A 21,199-nucleotide genomic window follows, 5' to 3' on the forward strand; every position below is an offset into this window, starting at 1 on the left:
AATCTGGTCACCCTAGGGCAGAGTATCAGAAACAGGGAAAAGACCTCAAACTTGGTGGTATGGGCTATAATTAGCTTTTACCGAGCCAGTAACAAATGTGACCTGGATCACTACAACAGTCTTACCAAGGAGTCACAGACAGTCCCCTTAGACTCTCCAATCTATCTTGCCACTCAGAGACAAACTCGACAGTGATAAATGGTCACTTACACAAAAAATCACACCATATTTAGGTTACTTTCAGTCCCAAGAGACCAGTCACTTATCCCAGATCAATTGGTACACTAGCTCTTACACCAAAGACAACACCTGTAGCCAATTCTGTAATAAACTTGTCTAAAGGTTTATTTTAAGAATGAGCTCCCAACCACTCAGGAACCATCACTAGAGAGACTGAAGCCAGTCCCCCTAGTTCCCCAGTCTTACACTCCAGAATCGTACCATTTTGCACTGGTCAGAAGCCTGACCAGTGTAAGTTCATTATTTAGTTTGCCCCTTCTTCATAGGAAAGTGAACACATACCAGCCTTGGTAATCTGAGCTAAGATTTCCCAAGCATGTGCACCAAAACACAGTTTTAGGTAAAATATAAAACAGATTTATTAACTACAGAAAGATAGATTATAAGTGATATGCATAAAGGTCAGAGAAAATAAAAAGCAAACACACATTCAAAATCCTAAACTTTTAGTCTGAGCAAGAGTTGAATCAAACAGCTTTTCTCACCCTGACAAGTGGTCCAAGCAGGTTGCAGTTCCACACCCTGCAGGAAGGGATAACTCAGCAGTTTGAGCATTGGCCTGCTGAATCCAGGGTTGTAAATTCAGTCCTTGAGGGGGCCATTTAGGGATCTGGAGCAAAAATCTGTCTGGGGATTGGTCCTGCTTTGAGAAGGGGGTTGGACTAGATGACCTCCTGAAGACCCTTCCAACTTTGATATTCTATGATTACAGAGGCTCGGATTACTTTCAAACCTGGGAGCAAACTTCCCCAGTTCAAAGTCTTTGTCCACCAGCTGTTCTTCCAGGTGTTGAGTTGGGGGGGGGGGGAAGAAAGGCCAAGTGATGATGATGTCACAGCCTCTCCTTTATGCTTTCTTCCAGCTTGCTAGAAAGATCTTTGCTGTATGTGGATTAGTCCTCTCCTATGGCGTACGTGCCTTCTCCGAGAAGTCTCTGGGACAGTGAATTGTGTGTTGATGAGCTATTATTGCTGTCTGGCTATTGATAGCTTCTCCTTTGTTGTAACTGAAAGGCTAGTTGTGTGTGCCCAACCTCAGAACATATAGCAATACTTAATAACTTCACATATAACGATAACACACAATCCAACAGGAGATTAATGTTCAACAGATTAAGACTTTTAAAATGATACCTCCCATGGCATACTCGGTACGAAACACATCCTAATCATATCACAGTAGTGAATATGGGGGCTCCAGGGTGCTACTTTGAGGTACAGAGTGTCACACCTAGTCACTTGGTTCACCCCCCTGCCATTGCTGAATTGTTCACAATAATAGACTTCCTTTGGCTGTGCCTAGGCTACTATAAAATGGCTACAGGGATGGGGCTTCCACAATTCCTATGGGAAAGTTTAATCCACAGTTTAACAGATTGTGCTTTCAGGAGGCTTTTCTTGACATTCAAATATTTCTTATTTTTGTGTCCCTACTCCTAAGTATACCTCTTGTAGAAGCCTAAATAATTATTCTCCTTTCTTGGTGTTTACAGCCTGATGTTCCTCTCCCTTGGCCAAGCTATACAGTATTTTTATTTTGACTCTAATCGTTATGGTACTTCACTCCCTCCAGTTCATCACCATCTTCCTTTCACTGAGGGGCTCAGTACTGAATGCAGTATCGCAGGGATGCTCTCATTGGAGTCCCACAGGCAGGGCCTCTCACCTTCCTGCTCCTTGGGATGCCTGTGTCTGAAGCTCAACTTTGCACTGTTTTTTTGTGCTGGCAAATCACACTGCAAATTCCTCTCTCGTTTGCTGTGCATTATCATCCCTAGCCCTGACCTGGGCTGCATCCATCTGCTAGACTACTACACATGTAGCACATAAGGCACAAGGAAGCTAGACAGCTGGCTGGGTGTCTTTACATTGGATAGCTGGGTTAGACTGTCCAGAAAGAAAGGCCTGTAAGCGACAGATACCTGAAAAGGCCCTCTAGCTGTGATGAAGGGGAGATATCAAATATCTCTAATAATAATAATTCTGCTTGTTTCAATAGCACCATTTCCTAGGCCCCAGCACACGGACTCATACGTAATAGATTTACAATGCCCAGAGGCGTGCTTGCCTGAGCAGCAGTCTTTTTATGACAGCAGAGAGGCCCGGAGCATCAAAAGTTTCTGCTCTCTGAGGTACTGCTGGAGGTGGTGATGTTTTTGGCACTCCTTTTCCAGCTTCTGTTGGAAATGGTCCCGATTTTGGAATGCTCTCCATTTGGCATCTTCACGCTTCCTCTGCTGGGTGTCCTGCTCCTGGATTTCTCGTTCTAAGGTCTCCTGCCGGCACTGCATTCTGCTCCTCAGCATATCCTACAGGAAAGGAAATGAAGGGATGTTTGAAGTCCTACAACCAGCTCTCAGGCTCAGTCTCATCCAGTGCCTGTTTCTGGTGGAAGTTGGGAATGGGGTAGTCGTGAATTTGCCACAGTCAGCACCTTCTAAACAATTCTCTACATGGACTCCTGCTGCAGAAGGCTGGCATGCAGCATTTTGAAATAGTCCTTAGAGATATGGAGATCTCGGTCTCTTCTTTTTTCATCAGTTTGCACATGTTAAAGTCACATTTCATATTTGTATCTCAAAATAATGTCACTATTTTAGACAGTGTGTTGGTGCCAGTGCAGGGGAAGGAAGAGTCCAAGAAAAGCATTAGTGAAATAACCCTTACCTGCCTCTTTTTGTCTTGGTCATAGTTCCTCTGGTTGTATTCTGCCTGCAACTCCTCTCTCTGCAAGCGCTGTCCCTTTAAGAACTGCAGCCTTTGACTCTCCTTTCTCTTCTCCTCTTCCTGCAAGAAAGACTCCTTTCTGCTCCTCTCTGCCCTGGCAGTCTGGAGCTTTGCCATGTGCTGGCAGGCCATGTTATCGTACTCCAGCTGCTTCTCCAAGCTTTGCAGTGTCCTCTGAAGAGACCTCTGTCTGTTTCCAAAACAGAATTTCCAGAAAGCTTGTCAGAAACCAAAAGAAAAAGGGAAAAGGTCATCCGCAGAAGTGTCAATAAATAGGATGTAAACCAGAATTCCAGACAATTTTTGGACGTTGAAGATACAATCCCACTTTTTGCAATGTTAAGGAGGTTAACCCGTTTCCTGGCCAAATTCCTGCTCAACTAATTACTACAGATGGTGGGAAAATAGTAAAAACATGAAATTTTGTTGTCTAAAGTTTGCAACCATCGCTGGGTATTAGATTCTGCATCCCTCTGTTCATCTTGCGTTTTCAAGCCACCATGTATTTCTTCACTTCTTGTTTTATTGTGCCCCGTTTTGCTATGTACTGTTAGAACAGGGGGAGCTAAACTGCAATTTGTTGCCAAATGCAGCCCACATTTACAGTCTACAATATAGCCCAGGACTCTTAATCTTTAATAGAGATGCAGCCTGACTCTGCAGGTCCCGGCATACGCTCTTCTTTCTTCACCAGCATATGCTGAGATCAGATCAAGACGGGGCTTCTACACAGGAAAATCCATTTGAATTAACGTAGGGTGTGAATTCAAAGTAGAATATTATTCCTGATTAACTCCGGGCTGGTCTACACTACAGGGGAAAATCGATCTTAGATACGCAACTTCAGCTACGTGAATAACGTAGCTGAAGTCGAATATCTAAGATCGGATTAATCAACCGTCCTCACCGCGCGGGATCAATGTCCGCGGCTCCCCCTGTCGAATCCGCAACTCCGTTGGGGTTGGTGGAGTTCCGGAATCGATATAAGCGCGCTCAGGGATCGATATATCGCGTCTAGATGAGACGCGATATATCGATCCCCAAGCAATCGACTGTAACCCGCCGATACGGCGGGTAGTGTAGACATAGCCTTCCTCTGTAGATGCTGTTGTTCGAGAATAAGATTGCCTTATTCTGAATTAGCATAATCAACTTCCAAAGTGGATTATGCTAATTTAGAAAAAGGAACTCTTATTCCAGAATGAGAGCATCCACACAGGGAGTTAATTAGGAATAACTCCTCGTGTAGGCAAGCTCAAAGATGAGGACAACTGTGATCCTGCTCTATTGTGTGCAATTAGGTGTTGCCCTCACAGGCAAGTTACCAAAGCAGATTCCTCAACTAGGCATAATTTTGACCTCTCTGCCTCATAACAAAATATACCGGTAAGAATGTTATCATACTAAAAGATGTCTCTGATTTCATGAGTCACCATTAGAAATTCATCAGTTAATCAAACTGCAGGAAGAAGAGGGTAAACTGCCCTCCCCAGCAGCTGGAGAAGGAGTACATTTTATAATCGTAACTAAACCAACTGTACTATTTAAGGGCCCAATCCTGCAAGGTGATAAGTGCTTTCCCTTCTCTTGGAAGTGGATGGGAGTTAAGGGTGCTCAGCCCCTCCAAGTCTTAGGCTCTAAATGGACAACTGTGACCAGCATTCAGACACTAGGGTGGGGAAACACTGTATAAACATTTAAGATAAATAGTACCAAAGCACTAGCTCAGGAAGCATGCACTACAGAATACTCAGTACTTATGAAGAGATGGACAACTCTCGGGAGTTATTGAAATCTTTCCTCCCCGCTCTGACCTCCCACCTGCACCCCACACCTTTACCGCCTGCTGTCGTGCATCAACTGGCGTTTGAGGCCTTCTGCCTCTTGCTGTTGTTCCCTCTTCTGCTGCCTCAGCTCCTCTTGCTGCCTTCTGTGCTCAATCCTGGCTGTGCTGAAGTTCATCTTTCTCAGGCTCTCTTGAGTTGCACCTTTGGTGACTGATTTCTGAAAGAAAAAGTCCTTAATATCAGTAAATGTTTATTCCTAATGTAAACTGAAGTCCTGTATAATCAGTAAGGCTTAGTTTTCCAACGTCATTCCTGAGCTCTGAGAGCAACAGTTATTGATTATTGTCACAGCATCATTTCCTAGCTGTGAGCATGATGGGTCTGACACTAGCAGATTTCAGGAGCTCTACAGCATGGTCTATAACTAGCGGGGTGAAGGAAAATCCAGGCACTTCAAGAAATGGTATTCACAATTCAGTAGGCAGCACCGTTCCAGCTTAGTCACTACTGATCCAATACATGGATCTGCCCTATGTTGTTGTGACAGCAACTTTTGGATTAGAACAGAGGTTCTGACCACTTGTGGTTATTAAAAATCCCACATCGGATTTTACAAGAGTTTGGGGTATTAACCTATGTGTGCTGAGAAATTCCAGCAGGGATAACTACATTCTGCCTACCTATGGCAATGGAAATTGCTCCCTGTAGTTTTGAACAGCTCTTATATTTGTGACTTCCTGGGGTATAATGTTGCTATCCAGGGTTGAGCAGTTGTCATGTTTCACGTAAGTGGCGGCTGTATTTTAGTGCTGGAGAGTGTTTCTTATTTGCAGTTTGTAAAAGTATGTCCTTAGGGATGAAGAGCCTGAGCAATGAAGCATCCACTGAGTTCTTATCACATTGTGCAGTGTTTACTTTGTCTCCTGAATATGCACTGTATTCCTAACACAAGCGTGCCTGAAGCTTCAGATACAAGTTTGAATTCAAATAACAATAAGCTATAGTTCCTTTGCTTTAGGAACTTTAGACTGCAATTGTCTTCCCTATTTTCCTGATTGTCCCTAGAAGGTTTCTCCTGTTTTTTAATTAAAAAGTCAGTGTCTGAAGCTGTAGGTATCTTTGCTAAATCTTTCGAGTGTTTTCCTATTCTTTGCTGTGTGGCATGTGTAAAACCTAGGCCCTGTAAGTAGTTTGTGCTTAATGTGTTACAGCTGGAAAGATTTTAAACAAATAAAGTGAAACTTCAAAAAATTTAAAAAAGTGCTTTATAAATGGAAGATGAAACAGTGGTGTGATCTAGTGCAGTGGCTCTCAACCTTTCAGGAGTCTAATTTGTCTTGTGTACCCCCACATTTCACCTCACTTAAAAATTACTTGCTTGCAAAATCAGACATACAAAGCACACTATTACTGACAAAGTGCTTACTTTCTCATTTTTACCATTTAATTATAAAATAAATCAATTGGAATATAAATATTGTACTTACATTTCAGCGTATAGTATAGAGGGCAATATAAACAAGTCATTGTCTGTATGAAATTTTAGTTGGTACCGACTTTGCTAGTGCGTTTTATGTAGCCTGTTGTAAATCTAGGCAAATATTTAGAGGAGTTAATGTACCCCCTGGAAGACTTCTGCGTATCCCCAGGAGTACACGTGCCTCTGGTTAAGAACGACTGATCTAGTGGCTAGAATACAGTATTGAGGACTAAGAGTACGTCCACATTACCCGCTGGATTGGCAGGTAGCGATTGATCTATTGGGGATCGATTTATCACGTCTAGATGAGATGCAGTAAATTGATCCCTAAACATGCTCCCATCGACTCCGGAACTCCACCAGAGTGAGAGGCAGTAGCAGAGTTGACAGGGGAGCCGCAGCCATCAATCCCGTGCAGTGAGGACGGGAGGTAAGTCAAAATAAGATACACAACTTCAGCTATGGTAATAGCATAGCTGAAGTCGACATGTCTTACACTGATCCAGTGTAGACTAGGCCTAAGACACCCTCAATTTTCATCCCAGCTTTCATATGGACTCCCCCTATGGCCTTGGGCTAGTCACTTAACTGTTCTGTTCCTTGGTTTCCTTATCTGCAAAAGAAGAATTATTCTTTTATATATTGCAAGGATGATTGAGAGGATTAGTGAGTATATGAAGATGAAAAGCTCCACAGAAGGGCTAAGTATTAATGTCCTGTTCCTGGACAATGACATCATGCATTGATGGGGGTTTGATGTTTGTATGGGTGTATGTATCTTCTATTGCAGTACATGTCACCATAAAATAGACAAAAATGAGGCCATGCTAGTTGCTTTATACTATGCCATGTCAATAAATCCTGTCAACCTAATGGCCAGGAACAAATTGGGCCAGATTGTGTGTTGTGGTACAGCTGCTTTGCACCACACTCTCCACATAATGCAACCCTTAAAACAGCATAGTGTGCCCCAGAGGATTACACCATTGGAGGATTCCGTCACAATAGGGTAGAGGTACGTATACCTTCAGCTGCCAGCAAAGAGTGTGACTAGGTTTTGGCCAGGTATCCCTGTCCTCTTGACAATCAACATTAATTAGAGCAGCCCTCAGGCTGTCTAATTTATGTTGGCACAGAGATGGCCAAGGATAATGGGAGTTGGCTGCACTGGAGAATTTGAGCCAGTGTCCAGTAGTCAACTCATTCTCCTGACATTTAGCCAATCAGAGATCAGACTTCCTTACTTCTAATTAGGCCCTTATGAAAATAACCGTTCAGGAAATTGACAAAAAGAACTTTGTGCACAAGCCAATCATGAATCTATTCAACTGATTTAAATAGGCTTTTGACCAGGCATTGGGTCAGCAATAACAAATGTTTGCTTTATTCTTCCTAGAAAATGTTGTGTGCTCTTAACCTGTGTACTCGGAGCGCTGTGAGGTCTCTGTATATGCAGAACTGATTCAATGGTCAAGCGGTCTTTCTTCAGTGATTGATCCACTCGGTCAAACATAGCTTGGAGCCTGGAAGTGCTGAAAGTATGTGCTTTCACGGGAGGATTCCTTGGGGGATGTTGGGCTGGAGCTTCCATCATGCTGGACTGAAAAAGAGCTTTCAGACAAATTAGAGATATAACAAGTGATGGACATCTGATAAAATGGTGAACAGATAGAAAGAAAAATGTGTTAATGTCAAACGCATTCAAGCAAGACCTTTCTATTACCACTAAGTACTAACATTTCGCCCCAAGGAAGTGAGAGCTTTTTAGTGACCACAGGACAGTCACCACTTTCAAAAAGAATCTTGCCAACATAGACGAGGAGTTTTTACCCAGTAACTGGGATGAAGCGTTGACTGTGCTCACATCTACTGAGCCACTCTCAGTAGGAGTTACTGTAAGGAATGCTAGCTGTGAGGAAATGTGCACCTCTGCTATACCAGCTTCAGCCTCTCCTCGTAGGAGGCAGGACAGGGAATGGAACAATGGCACTAAATAGGTGGTGCAGCTGGAGAAGGCTTTTGGCCTTTGAAATCCACTCCCAGTTGCCTGCACATCTCACAGATCTCTCTTACGTGAGGAAGGCATTGATTAAAGGGGACTTAATTAAAAGATGTTTTGGACTATGAACCTTTTTTACAATACCAGAACAAGGGGTTACACAGTGCAATTAAAGAGCAGTAATCTCTTAAATTAAAGTGCAATTAAAGAGCAGAACATAGAGCATGTACTTCTCCACAGTGACTTGTGAAATCCTTTGCCACAGGCAGTCCAGTCAAATACTACAGATAGATTTTAAAAAGGGTAGGACAGCTTTAGGACTAATAAAATTTGTAGTGCATGCTAAGACAGGGGCAATCAAAGATCTTACTTCAGGGAGCCCAAAAGGAACTGTTCATGTTTCAGAGGAAGATAAGTAAATCACCATAGTCCACAACCACTAGTACCTAAACATACCAGAGCACGATTGACCAGATGCATTATGGTGTTTTTTCATCTTCCTTTAAGGCGTCAGGAATGACAAGAGATCAGACAGGAAGAACCAATGCTCTCATCTGGTATGGCATATCCTAGGCTTGCATGAAACAGCTAGTTGATACAGTATCAATACCAGGTTTGTTCTTCAGAAGAGACTCAGGATCAGCCCCGTTGTGTCTGCTGTCTTCTTTGTCGTGCATTGGCTCCATTAGGCAGGTGTCTGGGTGGACAGCAATATCAACCACGGCACGAGCACCTCCCTTCAAACGTGCTGAAGTCATCTCCTTCTGAGGGCTCTGGAAACAACAGGAAACTATCAAAATGCTGAACCACTGGGGAGTAGAATATGTCAGTAACATGAATTTGCAAAATAAGCTACTGTATGATTTTGCCATTACTGCACTAATCCCAACGCTAGTGTAAACTAACCCTGGCTGATACTACTTGAATGACTGACGAGCCTTCAGCTGTAGGGAAATGTTGCTTGGAGAGGGCGAGCTGTCATTGCTGACACAGTGATGACTAACTTTATTGTCATTTTGACATGGACACAAACAATCCAAACTTCTTCTTGAAATTTGGGGTTTCAGAAGGAAAATAAAACTGGTTTCTTTATTCAAGGAATAACTGAAGCCTTTAAGCATAGGAGTTTCTGCCCATTTCTTAGGTTTGTCTGCAGCTAAAAGCTACCCCACAACTGACAATGTTTCTGCATTAAAGGGACCCAAAATTGGAGCAGCAGGCCAGGAATAAGGTGCACTGGCAGACACGCACTAAAAGGAGGTGAGGTAAATCAGAATTGTGGTTCTCTGGAGAGCCATATGAAGAAGCTTCCACAGTACCTGCATGAACTAGACCTTATTCTAGCTGATAGCCTGCTCTCCCATGAGCACCAAATTAAACAGAAAAGAAAGAAATACATTCATGATTAAATTGCAAAATCTCAGGGGAGAGATCCTCAGTTGTATAAATTGTCGTAACTCCAGTGATTTCAAGTTACTGAGTGAGTTTCTCTGGCTTGTTTTATGAAGGAAGTTCAACTAGATGATCATAATGGTCCCTTCTGGACTTAAAATATATTAATCTATGAATGGAGCTCTGACAATTTATACTAATTGACGATCTGCCTCTAATACTCAGCCCAAGGAGTCATTTAAACTACAAACAAAGCAAATAAAATAAAAACCTTGAATTCTGAAAACTGTTAAGTATTACAAAGTGCTTGTGTATTAAAAAAAAATCTTTATTCTGATCTTTGGTTTAAAAATCTTTGGGGAATCAAATTTGTTAAAGCCAAAGAGACTCATTAGTCTGCACAAAAATGCCTATATTTGTACAAGCAATTACCATGATTTACACCTGGCCAGTTAGATATGCTGCTAATTAATTGTACAGACATCTGATGCAATAAATGTTATCTTTGTATGTGCATTTAACACTGTATTATTTCATATATTAGTGCAGAACAACAATAACCAAGCAAATCAAATGTTGAGTGAAACATACAAGTTACTTTGGAACCAATAGTCAACATGTCCATGAAACAATAAACATGCCAAAAAATACTTGAGTGTGGAACCATATAGGCCAGATCCTCAGTCTTAGTCCTATCTCCTTTGTGTCATGGACGGAGCTGCCTTAATAGGGTGAATAGGGATTCCTTCTGTACTGAGTGGTACAAAACCATCTTAGTGACACCCTCTCCTGCCCGTACCCACACTGTAAAGGGGGCATGCCAAGGCAGGATGAGGTGTGGTTAGATTGTGTTGTGCTCCAGTGATCCTGAACAGATGGAGTCTATTCCAGCCAGTGCCAGAGAATGAATGAGACCCCAGGTACTCCCTGGATCAAAGGCTCAGAAAGGTGGTAGAAAGACATCTAGGATTTACCCATCCTTGGCAAAGCTCAGGTATACATGATAATCTAGTCCAGTATTTCTAATAATTTTTTGCCACAGAAAACAGAATCACGGGATATTACTGCAGCTATAGCAAAGGATATTGTAATATCATAGTCAGTGTGAAGCACTCTCTACCTTCTTGGGTTTGGTAACCTTGTTTCCCATCTCCACACAAGATCCTAAATCTTTAGGGACATTTTCTTTCTTTAGTCGCTTCTTTTTTTCCTTTTTATCTTCCTCTTTGGAGACCCTTTCTGAAATGGGGACTCTTCCTTTAGACAGCTGCTCTTCTATCTTTCTGCTCAGCTCTTCTTTGGTCAGGCTTGTTCCTGGGATCAGGACATCTTCTGGTTGTGCTCTGTTCACTGTGGGCCTGATGGGTACCCAGACTTCAAGGCAGCAATGGCAAAGTGAGGAACATCCAGAGCTGCAGTTAGGACATGACTGAATCTGGGTGGAACCCTGCCAGCAAACTGGATCTAAGTCATCCTGTCTGCAATGCCCTGAAGCTCTGTAACCAGGTGTCACAATGTAGGGATAGTCTGAGCTTGAGTCCACCAACATTTGCCTGGCTACTAATGGCATCTGAAGTTCCAGGATGATGCGCTCACTCAGGGGCAGAGGGATCCGTAGAGCTAAGTCAGAGGACACCTTCTTAGTCTGCCCATTCCAGAAATTCACCAGCACTCCGCTGTTTTCACTGGCTACAAATAGAAATAAATGACAAACAGCACTTTAGAAGCATGCCAGATACATGCCTGATTGACCTCTTGGAGACCTGGAAATGAAACAAGGTCTTGTACTCTAGAAAGCAGGGAAAGATTTTGTAACCATTTAAAAGTGCTTTTGCTTTATATATTTAGGATTCACACTCATCTCTTTCAAACTTACTGAGAAGACAAATGGGTAAAATCCTGTCTTCATGAAGTCAATACAAAAATCCCACTGACTCCACTGAGGCCAGAATTTCACCCAATATACATCTGGAGAGTAGCCTAAATCATCTGGGTACCTAAGAGGCCCCAGAACTTTTTTTCCTCTTTATATTAGAAGTGGTATCACCTGGCTCCACAACAGATTAAATGCTTTCAAAGTCCCCATTCACAAAGCAGCCCTTCAGCTTGATTCATGGAGCAACACTAGATTCTGGCACTGAACAGGAAAAGGTTACTTAGCAGCACTGAAAGGAAAAGAGAAGGAAAGAAAAGAGGAAGAGGGAAAGCAAATTACAGATTGTATGTTCCTTGCGGCAGACACTGCTTTCCTCTCTGTACAGTGTCTAGCACACTTCAAGGTGCTACTCCAATATAAATAACAATATGAAAAAATGTACTGTACCTAACTGTGCTTCACTGCTCTCTGCAGCTTTTAGTACAGTGCCTGGGCCATATCGTTCACCTTTAGCCTCCCATGGTGCCAAGACTCTGTCTCCTGGAGCTAATGGCTGTCGCCTGGCATCTTCATAGTGGATAATGTCATAGAGGGGTGTTTCTTGCATGCGAAACTGTACCTTGCCTTTCAGCAACCGACTTCTCTCAAACTCGATTAAAAAACGTTCCCTGGAGCCCTGCAGGATTAAACCATGCAGTATGCAAGGTGAGTCCCACAAATGGCCAAACACAGGGGCTAAGGGCTGCTAACATTAGGGAAAGGGAACTGGCAGAAATTCCAAGAAATAGCACATGGTCAGAGAATCCATTGAACCTAGAACACTCATTTTTTTACTCTGTTCTGTCCAAGCCAGTCTTTAAAGAGCTTGAAGACCATAGCAGATTGCCAGGTAAAGCCCTCCCCTTCCTTCACTCTTGGATCTTGCAAGTAATGTGTTCACTGGGGATGAGCAGCACAACTGCCATGCTAAGGAAGACCTCTATCACCCAGTCAATGGAAAAAGGGTAGCCAAGACAGACTGCTTTTTGCTGCCTGGTCAGTTACACAGTAATAAAGGGAAAAATAAAATGGTAAGATGCTCCCCATGCCATAATTTTTACTGCTTTAATTTGAGCATCCACCATAGGAGTGGGGAGTAATTCAGGTAATTCCTCCGCTCCACAAGTGGCAAATTGTTGGGAAAGCTCAATGTTAAATTCTACAAGTGCCAAGAAGCCAAGATCCTTTTCTCCTGTTTTCCCCAAAAGTCTGTTTCCCTGCTGATTAAATGACAGAGGGCATGGTCTTTTCCACTATTAGGGTAGGTCACAGAGTTAACAATGGTGATACAGAGCAGCTATTTCAGCCAGCCTGCCCCCTAGTATCCTCATCCTGAACTCAGACACATCGTCTTGCAAAATGTTTGATTTCCACTGGCCCAGATAAAATAATCTCTGAAGGGCTTTGATAGCATCTTCCTTTTCCCCTCACAAAACAATGACTTATATTAACTGTACTGGGGATTTCATACAGGGAGTGACTGCACATTTGAATGATATCAACGCTTTGCGATAGTCACATTTGTTTAATTTAAGTGATCCTTAGCTCAGACCCTGGTTCTATACCCAGCTTTTCCTTGTATGACTATGAAATACTCAGTTGACCATAAAAGGTTGCTGATTGTACATTTCCAGTGAGAAGAAAGCCAAGGAGGCCTGAGATTATGTCATCTTAAAAACCAAAAAGAATTCATACCAATTAAATTCTTCAGTAAGCATTCCCTTCTTCAGAAAACCTGTCTTTAGTTGATAACTACAGAAGTCGGCTCCATAACAAAATCATCTTTGTCCACTTGTTATACAAAAGCCATGCCCTCTGAACAGAGAGCACTGTAATGGCTTATTCTGGCCCTTGCAGCATATTCCCCCAGAAGGGAAAGTCTTGGGAGCCAGGCCACCCCATGGCAGGAGTCCTGCTGCAAACAGAGACCCAGGGAACAACAGAGGCCACCACTGAGAGAGAGGGGAGTTGAAAAAACCCATCCCAGCAGAGATGCCTGTAGAGGAAGGGATCCGGGAGAGGGGCCTTTTTAGTTTGTTCAGTTTTTTGGCAAGCGTTGTTTAGCCGCTAGACTTTCCTGCCGGCTTGGGTGGAGCTGGGTGAAGGTGATATAAAGGACTTGCTGGCTGTGACTGGCTCTGAGTGACAACTTGTGGCATTCACCAAAAATGTGTGTCCTTCTGATTGTAGGGCCCCTTGCTGTAAACAGCTAAGAGTCATTGAAAAGCAAAAAACAACATGATTAGGAAAACCCAGATACCAGCTCATGCCAAGGACCTCAAGCCTCAGCAGAACACTGAAAAATACATTGCTGGAACTGTTCTGGCTCACCTGTGTGTAAACAGGCGTTAGAATTATAAAAATGTGCTTAGACTTTATTGAATGCTTGTAAGCTGCTGCATGTATTAAACTCACTTCTAACATCTGTATCCCATATTGTAAGGTAATATTTAAGCATCTGTATTATAAGTCTCTGTGACTATGTAAGTCACCAGACAGGAGACATTAATTAGTGTAAAAATGCTGATCTCCAGCAGAAGATGTTATGTCCTGTCTCAAAAGAAAGGTCCAGGTGAACTATTGTGAAACATCAGAGAGGACAAAAGAGTTTGTTGATTGCTCTCCTCCCCTTGTGAAAAGCAGTCATGCAAGTGATTTCCTTTCATCAGCTGAGTTTTCAGCTCAAAACAAATGAAGGCGAAGCAAATAAAATGCCATAACAGAGAGGAACAGTATCTTTATATTGCTTGGACTCTGAGTGGCAAGGATTACTAAGCATAAGCAAAAGATCCTCAGTGCTAGCCTGGGTTATTCCCTAAAGAACATATAGAACTTGCTTATTATGGAAGCTTCTATTAGTTTTTAAAACTTAAGATTGGAACTCATTTGTGTGTATATATGCTTACCTGCTTCAACCTTGTAAATAACTCGTTTCCTTTTCCTATATAATAAATCTTTAGATAATTTGTTATAGGATTGGCTGCAAGTGTTGTCTTTGGTGTGAGATCTAAAGTGCAACTGACCAAGGGTAAGTGGCTGGGACTGAGCGAAACCTGACTGTTGTTGTGATCTTTGGTGTAATGGACCATTGATCATAAAAGTAAGCTTACCTGGGTGGCGAAACACAGCAGAGTACTCAAGGGGACTGTCTGCCTGAGGAGTTTACACTTGATAATTGATTAGTGACATCTACATATAGAACTTACAACCAGTTTGGGATTTGTGCTCTGTTTCCTAACAGTCTGCCCTGAGGTTGATTCCCACGATTGTGAGCCATTGCAGGACAGCTTGATACCCATCCAGCAAGAGAGAGAGAGAGATGGGATAGCTAAAGGAGACTCACCCTAGCGAAGCCCAAGGTGAGGAATAGGGAGAAACATCACATGTGACCCCAGGAGGAATCACTTACAACCATCATTTATATTAAAGATTTACCTTCACCTCTTGGGCAATGTGGCCCAGATAATAATATCCATCAGTCTCTCTCCGAGCCAGGACTCGGGCCCCCCTCAGCAAATGGAGAGCCTCTGGTGACCAGTCCATTAAATCTCCCTTTGTCAAGGTTGTCAGAGGTATACTAGGGGAATTTGCACAGATGCACACAGGAAAGCTGTGGAAACAGGATAGTGGTATGTTCTAGGAAGGGATGAAGATTCTCACAATAGATCATGCAGATTTCTGCAATTTATGAAAATTAAAGCCAAAGAAAATCCACCCAAAACTGGGGTGGTTTCCCAGTTGTTTCCATCATTGGGTTATCAAACTGAGCTACTTCTCTAATAGTTCTGGCAGTCCCATGCTCCACATTTTGAACTTACTGTGCTTTGGGAATACCCATCGGGAGTGAACAAAAGGGATATTTACTGATAGCATAGCAACAGTGGATGCTTGAATTGCACCCTGAGTTTACCTGGAAAACAGGGAAGAGAAGCAGAAAATTAAACTAATTTCTGAAAGAAGCCATAAATCCTTAAACCAGTTGTTTTATATTTAAAGCTTCAATTAACACTCAAGCAAAATTCAGCTATCTACCCTTGGTTCTTAACCACACCCCTCAATGTAGTATATGAGCTCTTATAAGTGTGCTATAGTTGATTTCTCCCATTTCAAGCAATCTAAAGGTTTAAAAAGAGGAACATTAAGAGACTAGAATATAAATACAAAATAAACCAAAGCTGTGAACATATGGTAGCTAAATCATCGTCTGTTTCTTTAGTCAGTGTCCAAGTGCCCTGCATAATCCTTTTATTAAGATGTGACTCACACTGTGAAAAAAACTGTGAAAACCTATTCTAGACAAATACTAAAAGCGTTATTAATATTTTGCTTACTAAATGCACTGCTTAACAGTACTGCTATTTTTTTAGAAGGATAATATTCAACATTACCTGCTGATGGTGATCCAAATAGCCATGGGATGTCTAAAAAGATATTTGGACCTACTGTAGCCATCACTGTGCACAAACAGTTGGCATGGTAAATGTGAAATGAATTGGCAGGAGTAAGGTATACTTTCTCTGCAAGGGCTTCCTCAGGATCTTCATTTCCTTCCCCAACACCACAGTCTCTCCTTTCAAAAGCTGGAATCAATTCATTTGAAAGCCTATCTGCACCACTTCAGAGGCCAAATTCAGGTCTGGTGAAGTCAGTGGGTTTGCACCTATGTATATCTCAATTTAAACTCTAACACTGGTCTCCGGTATTGTTGTTCAAGAGTACTATGAGATGATCCCTTCTCCCTGAGGTAGAGCATACTGCATGCACTACACTCCCAAGTATGAATCTAAAGTTGTGAGCTCTACAGAGAGGGAGAGAGTACTCATTAGAACAACTGTGTGTGTGTGTGCAATCTTGAAATTTCTGACAGTCTTTAACAGAGATTCTGAATTTATTTCCTTTTTTATTCACAGGCAGCTCTGTTTGCAAGTAGCCAGACAAAACATGTAGTGGCCACCTTCCTAGAGAAAAAACTTCCTCTGCCTTAGCTCTGGTTTTGTGAAATTTTGTTTATGTGGACTGGAATTACCAAAAATTCATTTAATCTAAAACTGCTGTTAATGACTTACTTCTTCTGAAGCTCCAGAAGGGTGCACGGTGATCACCTGAAAGGATCCTCCAGATTGTCTGGCTACTTTCTCCATTTCTTTTTGTGTGCTGCTTTCAAAGTCACCTGGCTTTTCTACCAAGTACACAATGTGCACTGGGCGTTCCTCTCCAGTCTCTGCGAGAAGGCTACAGATTTCCTCTGAAGCACTCTCAGAGAGTGCATCAGTGACCAAGTATGCCACCTGGCAGGTGGGATCTTCAAATGCCATAGCCAAAGCACGCACAGGATCTGCACCATTCCCACACTGCAGAGCTCTAATCCAGGCGGTTGCTTCAATGATGTTACTGAGCGAACATTTGACCAAACTATTGCACCATTTTACCACCTGTACAAAAGCCAAAATATTTAACCAAACACACTAAACATCTATTAAGCAAATATTTTATAACACTGATTTTTTTAAAAAATTGATAAAACTGAGAAACGGGTTAGCTAGTTGATATTTTGGTAAATGGTCTGACATATGTGAGATCCGGGACTTGATTCTCAGCCTGCTCATCCTCTGGGGTGGAGAAGGGAGTTTCTCACATCTTGCAATACAATCAGGGCCGGCGCGTGCTTGGGGCGGCACGCCGCGGGGAGAGCTCTGCCAGTTGCCGGGAGGGTGGCAGGCGGCTCCGGTGAACCTCCTGCAGGCGAGCCTGCGGAGGGTCCGCTGGTCCTGCAGCTCCGGTGGAGCATCCGCAGGCATGCCTGTGGGAGGTCCACCGGAGCCACGGGACCACTGGACCCCCCGCAGGGAAGCCTGCGGGAGGTTCACCGGAGCCACAGGACCAGTGAGCAGCAAAGCGCCCCCCGCGGTGTGCTGCCGTGCTTGGGGCAGTGAAATTGCTAGAGTCAGCCCTGAAAACAATTGCTCTAGTCAGTTAAGATCTGATGGGCTCTAAACTTTCTGGAGAAGAAACTGGGATGCCATTCTAGGGTCTTTAAGGGTGAGGGGAGTTTTGAGGCTCTCAACAGGGTTGTAGAGGATTTCTTTGGAGGAAGATGGAAGGAGAAAAAATGAATTTATCACTCATCAAGGACTGTGGTAGAAAGCCAGAAATTTCCCTGGTTAAAAATGAAAAGGAAATGTCAGTCTTATGAGACTCTCTGTGTAATCACAGATTCCAAAGCCCAAATTCATTGCTGTCTAACTCTGCCTCATGTTTTTCTGTGTACCATCTGTATAACTCAGTATGGTAACTGTGAGCTGACTGATTTTAGTCAATATGCTAGATTACTCTAACTCCCTCTGTTCTAGAGTTATTTCAGTCATGGACAGAAAGAAAAGACCAAATCTTAGTGAAGTTATGAAGGGAAAAACAGCAAGTTTTGGACATGTCCTGGATGTGCTGGGCTAGAGAGAAGGAAGAGTCAAAGATAATATCACATTATGGGGCTGGAATGAAGAGGAAGGATGGTACTGTTAACAATAGTGACAGATAGTGGGAAGAGAGGTCAGAAGTTCAGTTTTGGCTATATTAAGCTTAAATTGTTGGTGAGACATTCAAGAGAAGATGTCAGAGAGATGAGTTCCATGCTTCCTCAACTAATGGAAGATATGTTGATAGGGCAGCAGGAAAATCATCTTTCACTATTCTAGAAGAGGACCACATGGATGGACAAAGTGCAAAAGGGATGAGGAGGACCAGGCAATAAGGAAGCAAGTGTAAGGAAGCATGCATGATAGATCCCAAGGCATCTACTAGCAAATCCCATCCCTTTCCATTTGTTCCCAGAGCTCAGAGGCCAATATTGCTACTGCATGAGAATGCTCTTCCAGATTTTGGAGTATTACCACAAAAATGCATGGACCAACCATCACACTTGATGTTAGAATTCCTTTATTTGACACTGCCACAACTGTCAGCTCTTAAACAGAAGCAGGATATACCCAGGCCAGCTGTGGAACCAAGTACTCAAAACACAAGAAATTATATTATAAGGAATATTCCTATGCTGGCAGGAAGAAGGACTGGGTAATCTGCTAGACATTTTCCAATCCTATTTTATTATACTTATTTCACCCCACTGGGGACAACTAACTTGTTACAACCACCTCACCTGGCAGAGATTACACTAGTTAATTACTATAATTCAAACACAGCAACAATGATAAGCATTGTTTCCATTGATGTCACCTTTCTTATAAAACCTTAACCCTTTGCCCAGCAATGGCTGTATTGGCATTACCTTGCTGGCAAAGCTTATGATGTTGAATGTGGACTCTGTTGGACTGTTGGCCATCAAGAAGAGAGTCTTTATGAGATGCTCTTTCAGAAAATCCTGCTTGGAGGACATGCCTTCCAACATACTGACCACAAAGGTGACATTCTGGTCTTGGAGATCACCAAACAAAGGTAAGGTGGCACAGCGGGGATGAGAAAGCACCGACATGCCCAAAGCACGAAGACAACCAGCTGCCAAAACAAACAGACCATTTATAGAAAGCTTCTTAAAACTGACTTTACAAAGGGTTTGTGGTACAAGGTGAATCCAATCTATTCCCAACACCTCTGCTAAATTAGCAGTCATATTCCATTCAGCGTGTTTACGTTCCCATAGTTCTCCAACTGCTTTAAAAACACACACCCAAAGCTTTGTCTACGCTACAGCATCTGATCCCAGTAGCAGGATGTAGGCACTCAGATAAATGAGCTTGCACCAACTACAGCATCACCCTTAGAACCTGTAGGGAGTAATTTTCACAGACTGTTGGCCAGCAGACATCAACTATAGCATCAATTTGTGTGTGGATGCAATGTCACTTCCCATTAACTCAGGGACATTACAGTTAACTTATCCCGCTCTCATGCAGATAAAGCCTCTTAAAAACAATTCCCATTGGTGCTATCACTAGTTTAGCAGCATGGGCAAATAGAACCAACAGGGAACTCAGTTTAGGGAAAGATCTGCTGGTTTCCAGCATTTTAATACTTTGTTAATTGCAGAGTTGTTGCCAACTCTCACGATTTTATCATGAGTTTCACACTACCTGGTGTTCTTCTTAAAGTTCCAGTTTCTGGGATCATGTGCTTACAGGAGTCTCTCAGCTTTCATTTAAAAAATAAAACTAAGTTTCAAGCCTTCAGGTTTGAAAATATCACCTGAGTGTGATCTAAAGATTCAAAAACCAGAAAGAAAGTAAAAATTACCCAAAATGTATTATTTTTCTTTAAATCTCTTGATTTTTAACTCAATCTCATGAATGTGGGGGGCCTCAGTAATGATTTGTGAATATTTGGGGCTGGCAATCCAACCTTCTCCTCCATGCCTACACTTGGTACCAGGGCCGGCTCTACTATTTTTGCCAGCCGCTCGGACTGTGCCGCCCCAAGAATAGAGGGAATGCCATCCCTTAGCATGTGCCACTCCCAAGCGTGTGCTTCCTCCGGTGGCGCCTGGAGCCGGCTCTGCTTGGTACTTTCTCCCCTAAAATTCCCTATCACCCTCTGAGCCTTTTCTTGCTGGAAGGTGGTGGTCATCACTGCCCAGCCCTGCTTTCGACTCCCTCAACAGCATGGACCCCGATGTATTTATATTTGTGAGATCCTAAGAGTGGAGCACTCTGGGTTCTGTCCCCTTCCATCCACCGAGCAGGACTGGTGTGTGTCTGTGGTCTCTTCCCCTCACCCCAGGGCAGGTATGAGTGTGTGTGTGGAAGAATCTCTTCCCCCCACCCTAGGGCAGGGCAGGTATGTGTGGGGGGGGGCAGAATCTCTTCCCCCCACCCCAGGGCAGGGCAGGTATGTGTGTGCGCGGGGGAATCTCTTCCCCCTGCTCCAGGGCAGGGCAGGGCAGGGCAGGGCAGGGTAGGTATGGGGGAGGAAATCTCTTCCCCCTATCCCAGGGCAGGGCAGGTATGTGGGGGGGGATCTCTTCCCCCCGCTCCAGGGCAGGGCAGGGCAGGGCAGGTATGTGGGGGGGGATCTCTTCCCCCTACCCCAGGGCAGGGCAGGTATATGTGTGGGTCTCCTACCCCACAGGGCAGGGGTCAGTGTCGCTGTGTAGGCGTTTCCCTCTGGGCCCCCAGGGCAAGGACAGGGTGTGTGCGGTGCGTGCGTGCGCCCCCCGCCCAACAGGGGTCTCTGGGGATGCCCCTCCCCCCACTTACCCGGGCTTCCACTCGCCTGTCGGACTCTGCGGGTCAGGATCTCGTTGCCTGGTAACTAGACGCCGCGGACGCAACCATCTCCAGCGCTGGGGGGAGCCTTTTTCTGCACATCCGTTAATACAGACTAAGGTAAGAAACACACACACCTACGGGAGGACTGGCCATGTATTACTGTGGGGAGTTGCCATGTTTTCCCCGCTGTTTACCCGCTTTAATGATGGAGTTCAGCTCATCGAATCCCCCTCCCGGAACTTGGTAGCGCCTGGGCCGGGAGCACTCCTGGAAGGGGGGGGGCAACAATGATTTGGTTACCATAAGGGTGGCGCTTCTCCGCATTACTGGGACCAGGAGGGCGCCACTTCGGGTAAAGGTTCCCGCCGCAGGCCGAGGCGGTAGGATTGTCTGTGTCTCTCTCTTCCCTCCCTCCGTGGTTACAGTTGGTATGTCCCAGCTGGGG

The 21,199-nt window shown here is 43.7% G+C and overlaps 1 protein-coding gene across 3 annotated transcripts; it reads right to left on the bottom strand.

Annotated features, from left to right (window-relative positions):
* Nucleotides 1-574: 574 nt before the first annotated feature.
* On the bottom strand, nucleotides 575-21,035 carry LOC116826445 (uncharacterized). 3 transcript variants are annotated; one of them, XM_032783181.2, is made up of 12 exons: nucleotides 20,743-21,035; nucleotides 18,822-19,048; nucleotides 16,606-16,971; nucleotides 15,358-15,449; nucleotides 14,975-15,149; nucleotides 11,948-12,176; nucleotides 10,745-11,313; nucleotides 8,843-9,005; nucleotides 7,651-7,844; nucleotides 4,807-4,970; nucleotides 2,907-3,156; nucleotides 575-2,548 (listed from the first exon to the last, which is right to left on the bottom strand). In XM_032783181.2, the coding sequence occupies exons 2-12, from the start codon at nucleotides 19,023-19,025 to the stop codon at nucleotides 2,324-2,326; spliced, it is 2,631 nt and encodes an 876-aa protein (XP_032639072.1). In that variant the 5' UTR covers nucleotides 19,026-19,048; nucleotides 20,743-21,035; the 3' UTR covers nucleotides 575-2,323. The 3 variants fall into 3 exon arrangements, with proteins under 3 accessions (XP_032639072.1, XP_074925115.1, XP_032639073.1); XM_075069014.1 differs by lacking the exon at nucleotides 20,743-21,035 and adding an exon at nucleotides 19,624-19,702; XM_032783182.2 differs by lacking the exon at nucleotides 18,822-19,048.
* Nucleotides 21,036-21,199: the final 164 nt, after the last annotated feature.

The sequence above is a fragment of the Chelonoidis abingdonii genome, chromosome 1 (assembly GCF_003597395.2).
Source record: "Chelonoidis abingdonii isolate Lonesome George chromosome 1, CheloAbing_2.0, whole genome shotgun sequence".
NCBI lineage: Eukaryota > Metazoa > Chordata > Testudines > Testudinidae > Chelonoidis > Chelonoidis abingdonii.

Excerpts from the sequence above, each read along its gene's own strand:
- LOC116826445 (XM_075069014.1), bottom strand. The coding sequence starts at position 19,660 with ATGATCCCAGAAACTGGAACTTTAAGAAGAACACCAG. Across the intron at positions 15,450-16,605 it reads CTTCTGGAGCTTCAGAAGAA|GTAAACTCAGGGTGCAATTC; the intron begins GTAAGTCATTAA and ends CCTGTTTTCCAG. Across the intron at positions 9,006-10,744 it reads AGGTTACCAAACCCAAGAAG|AGCCCTCAGAAGGAGATGAC; the intron begins GTAGAGAGTGCT and ends TGTTGTTTCCAG.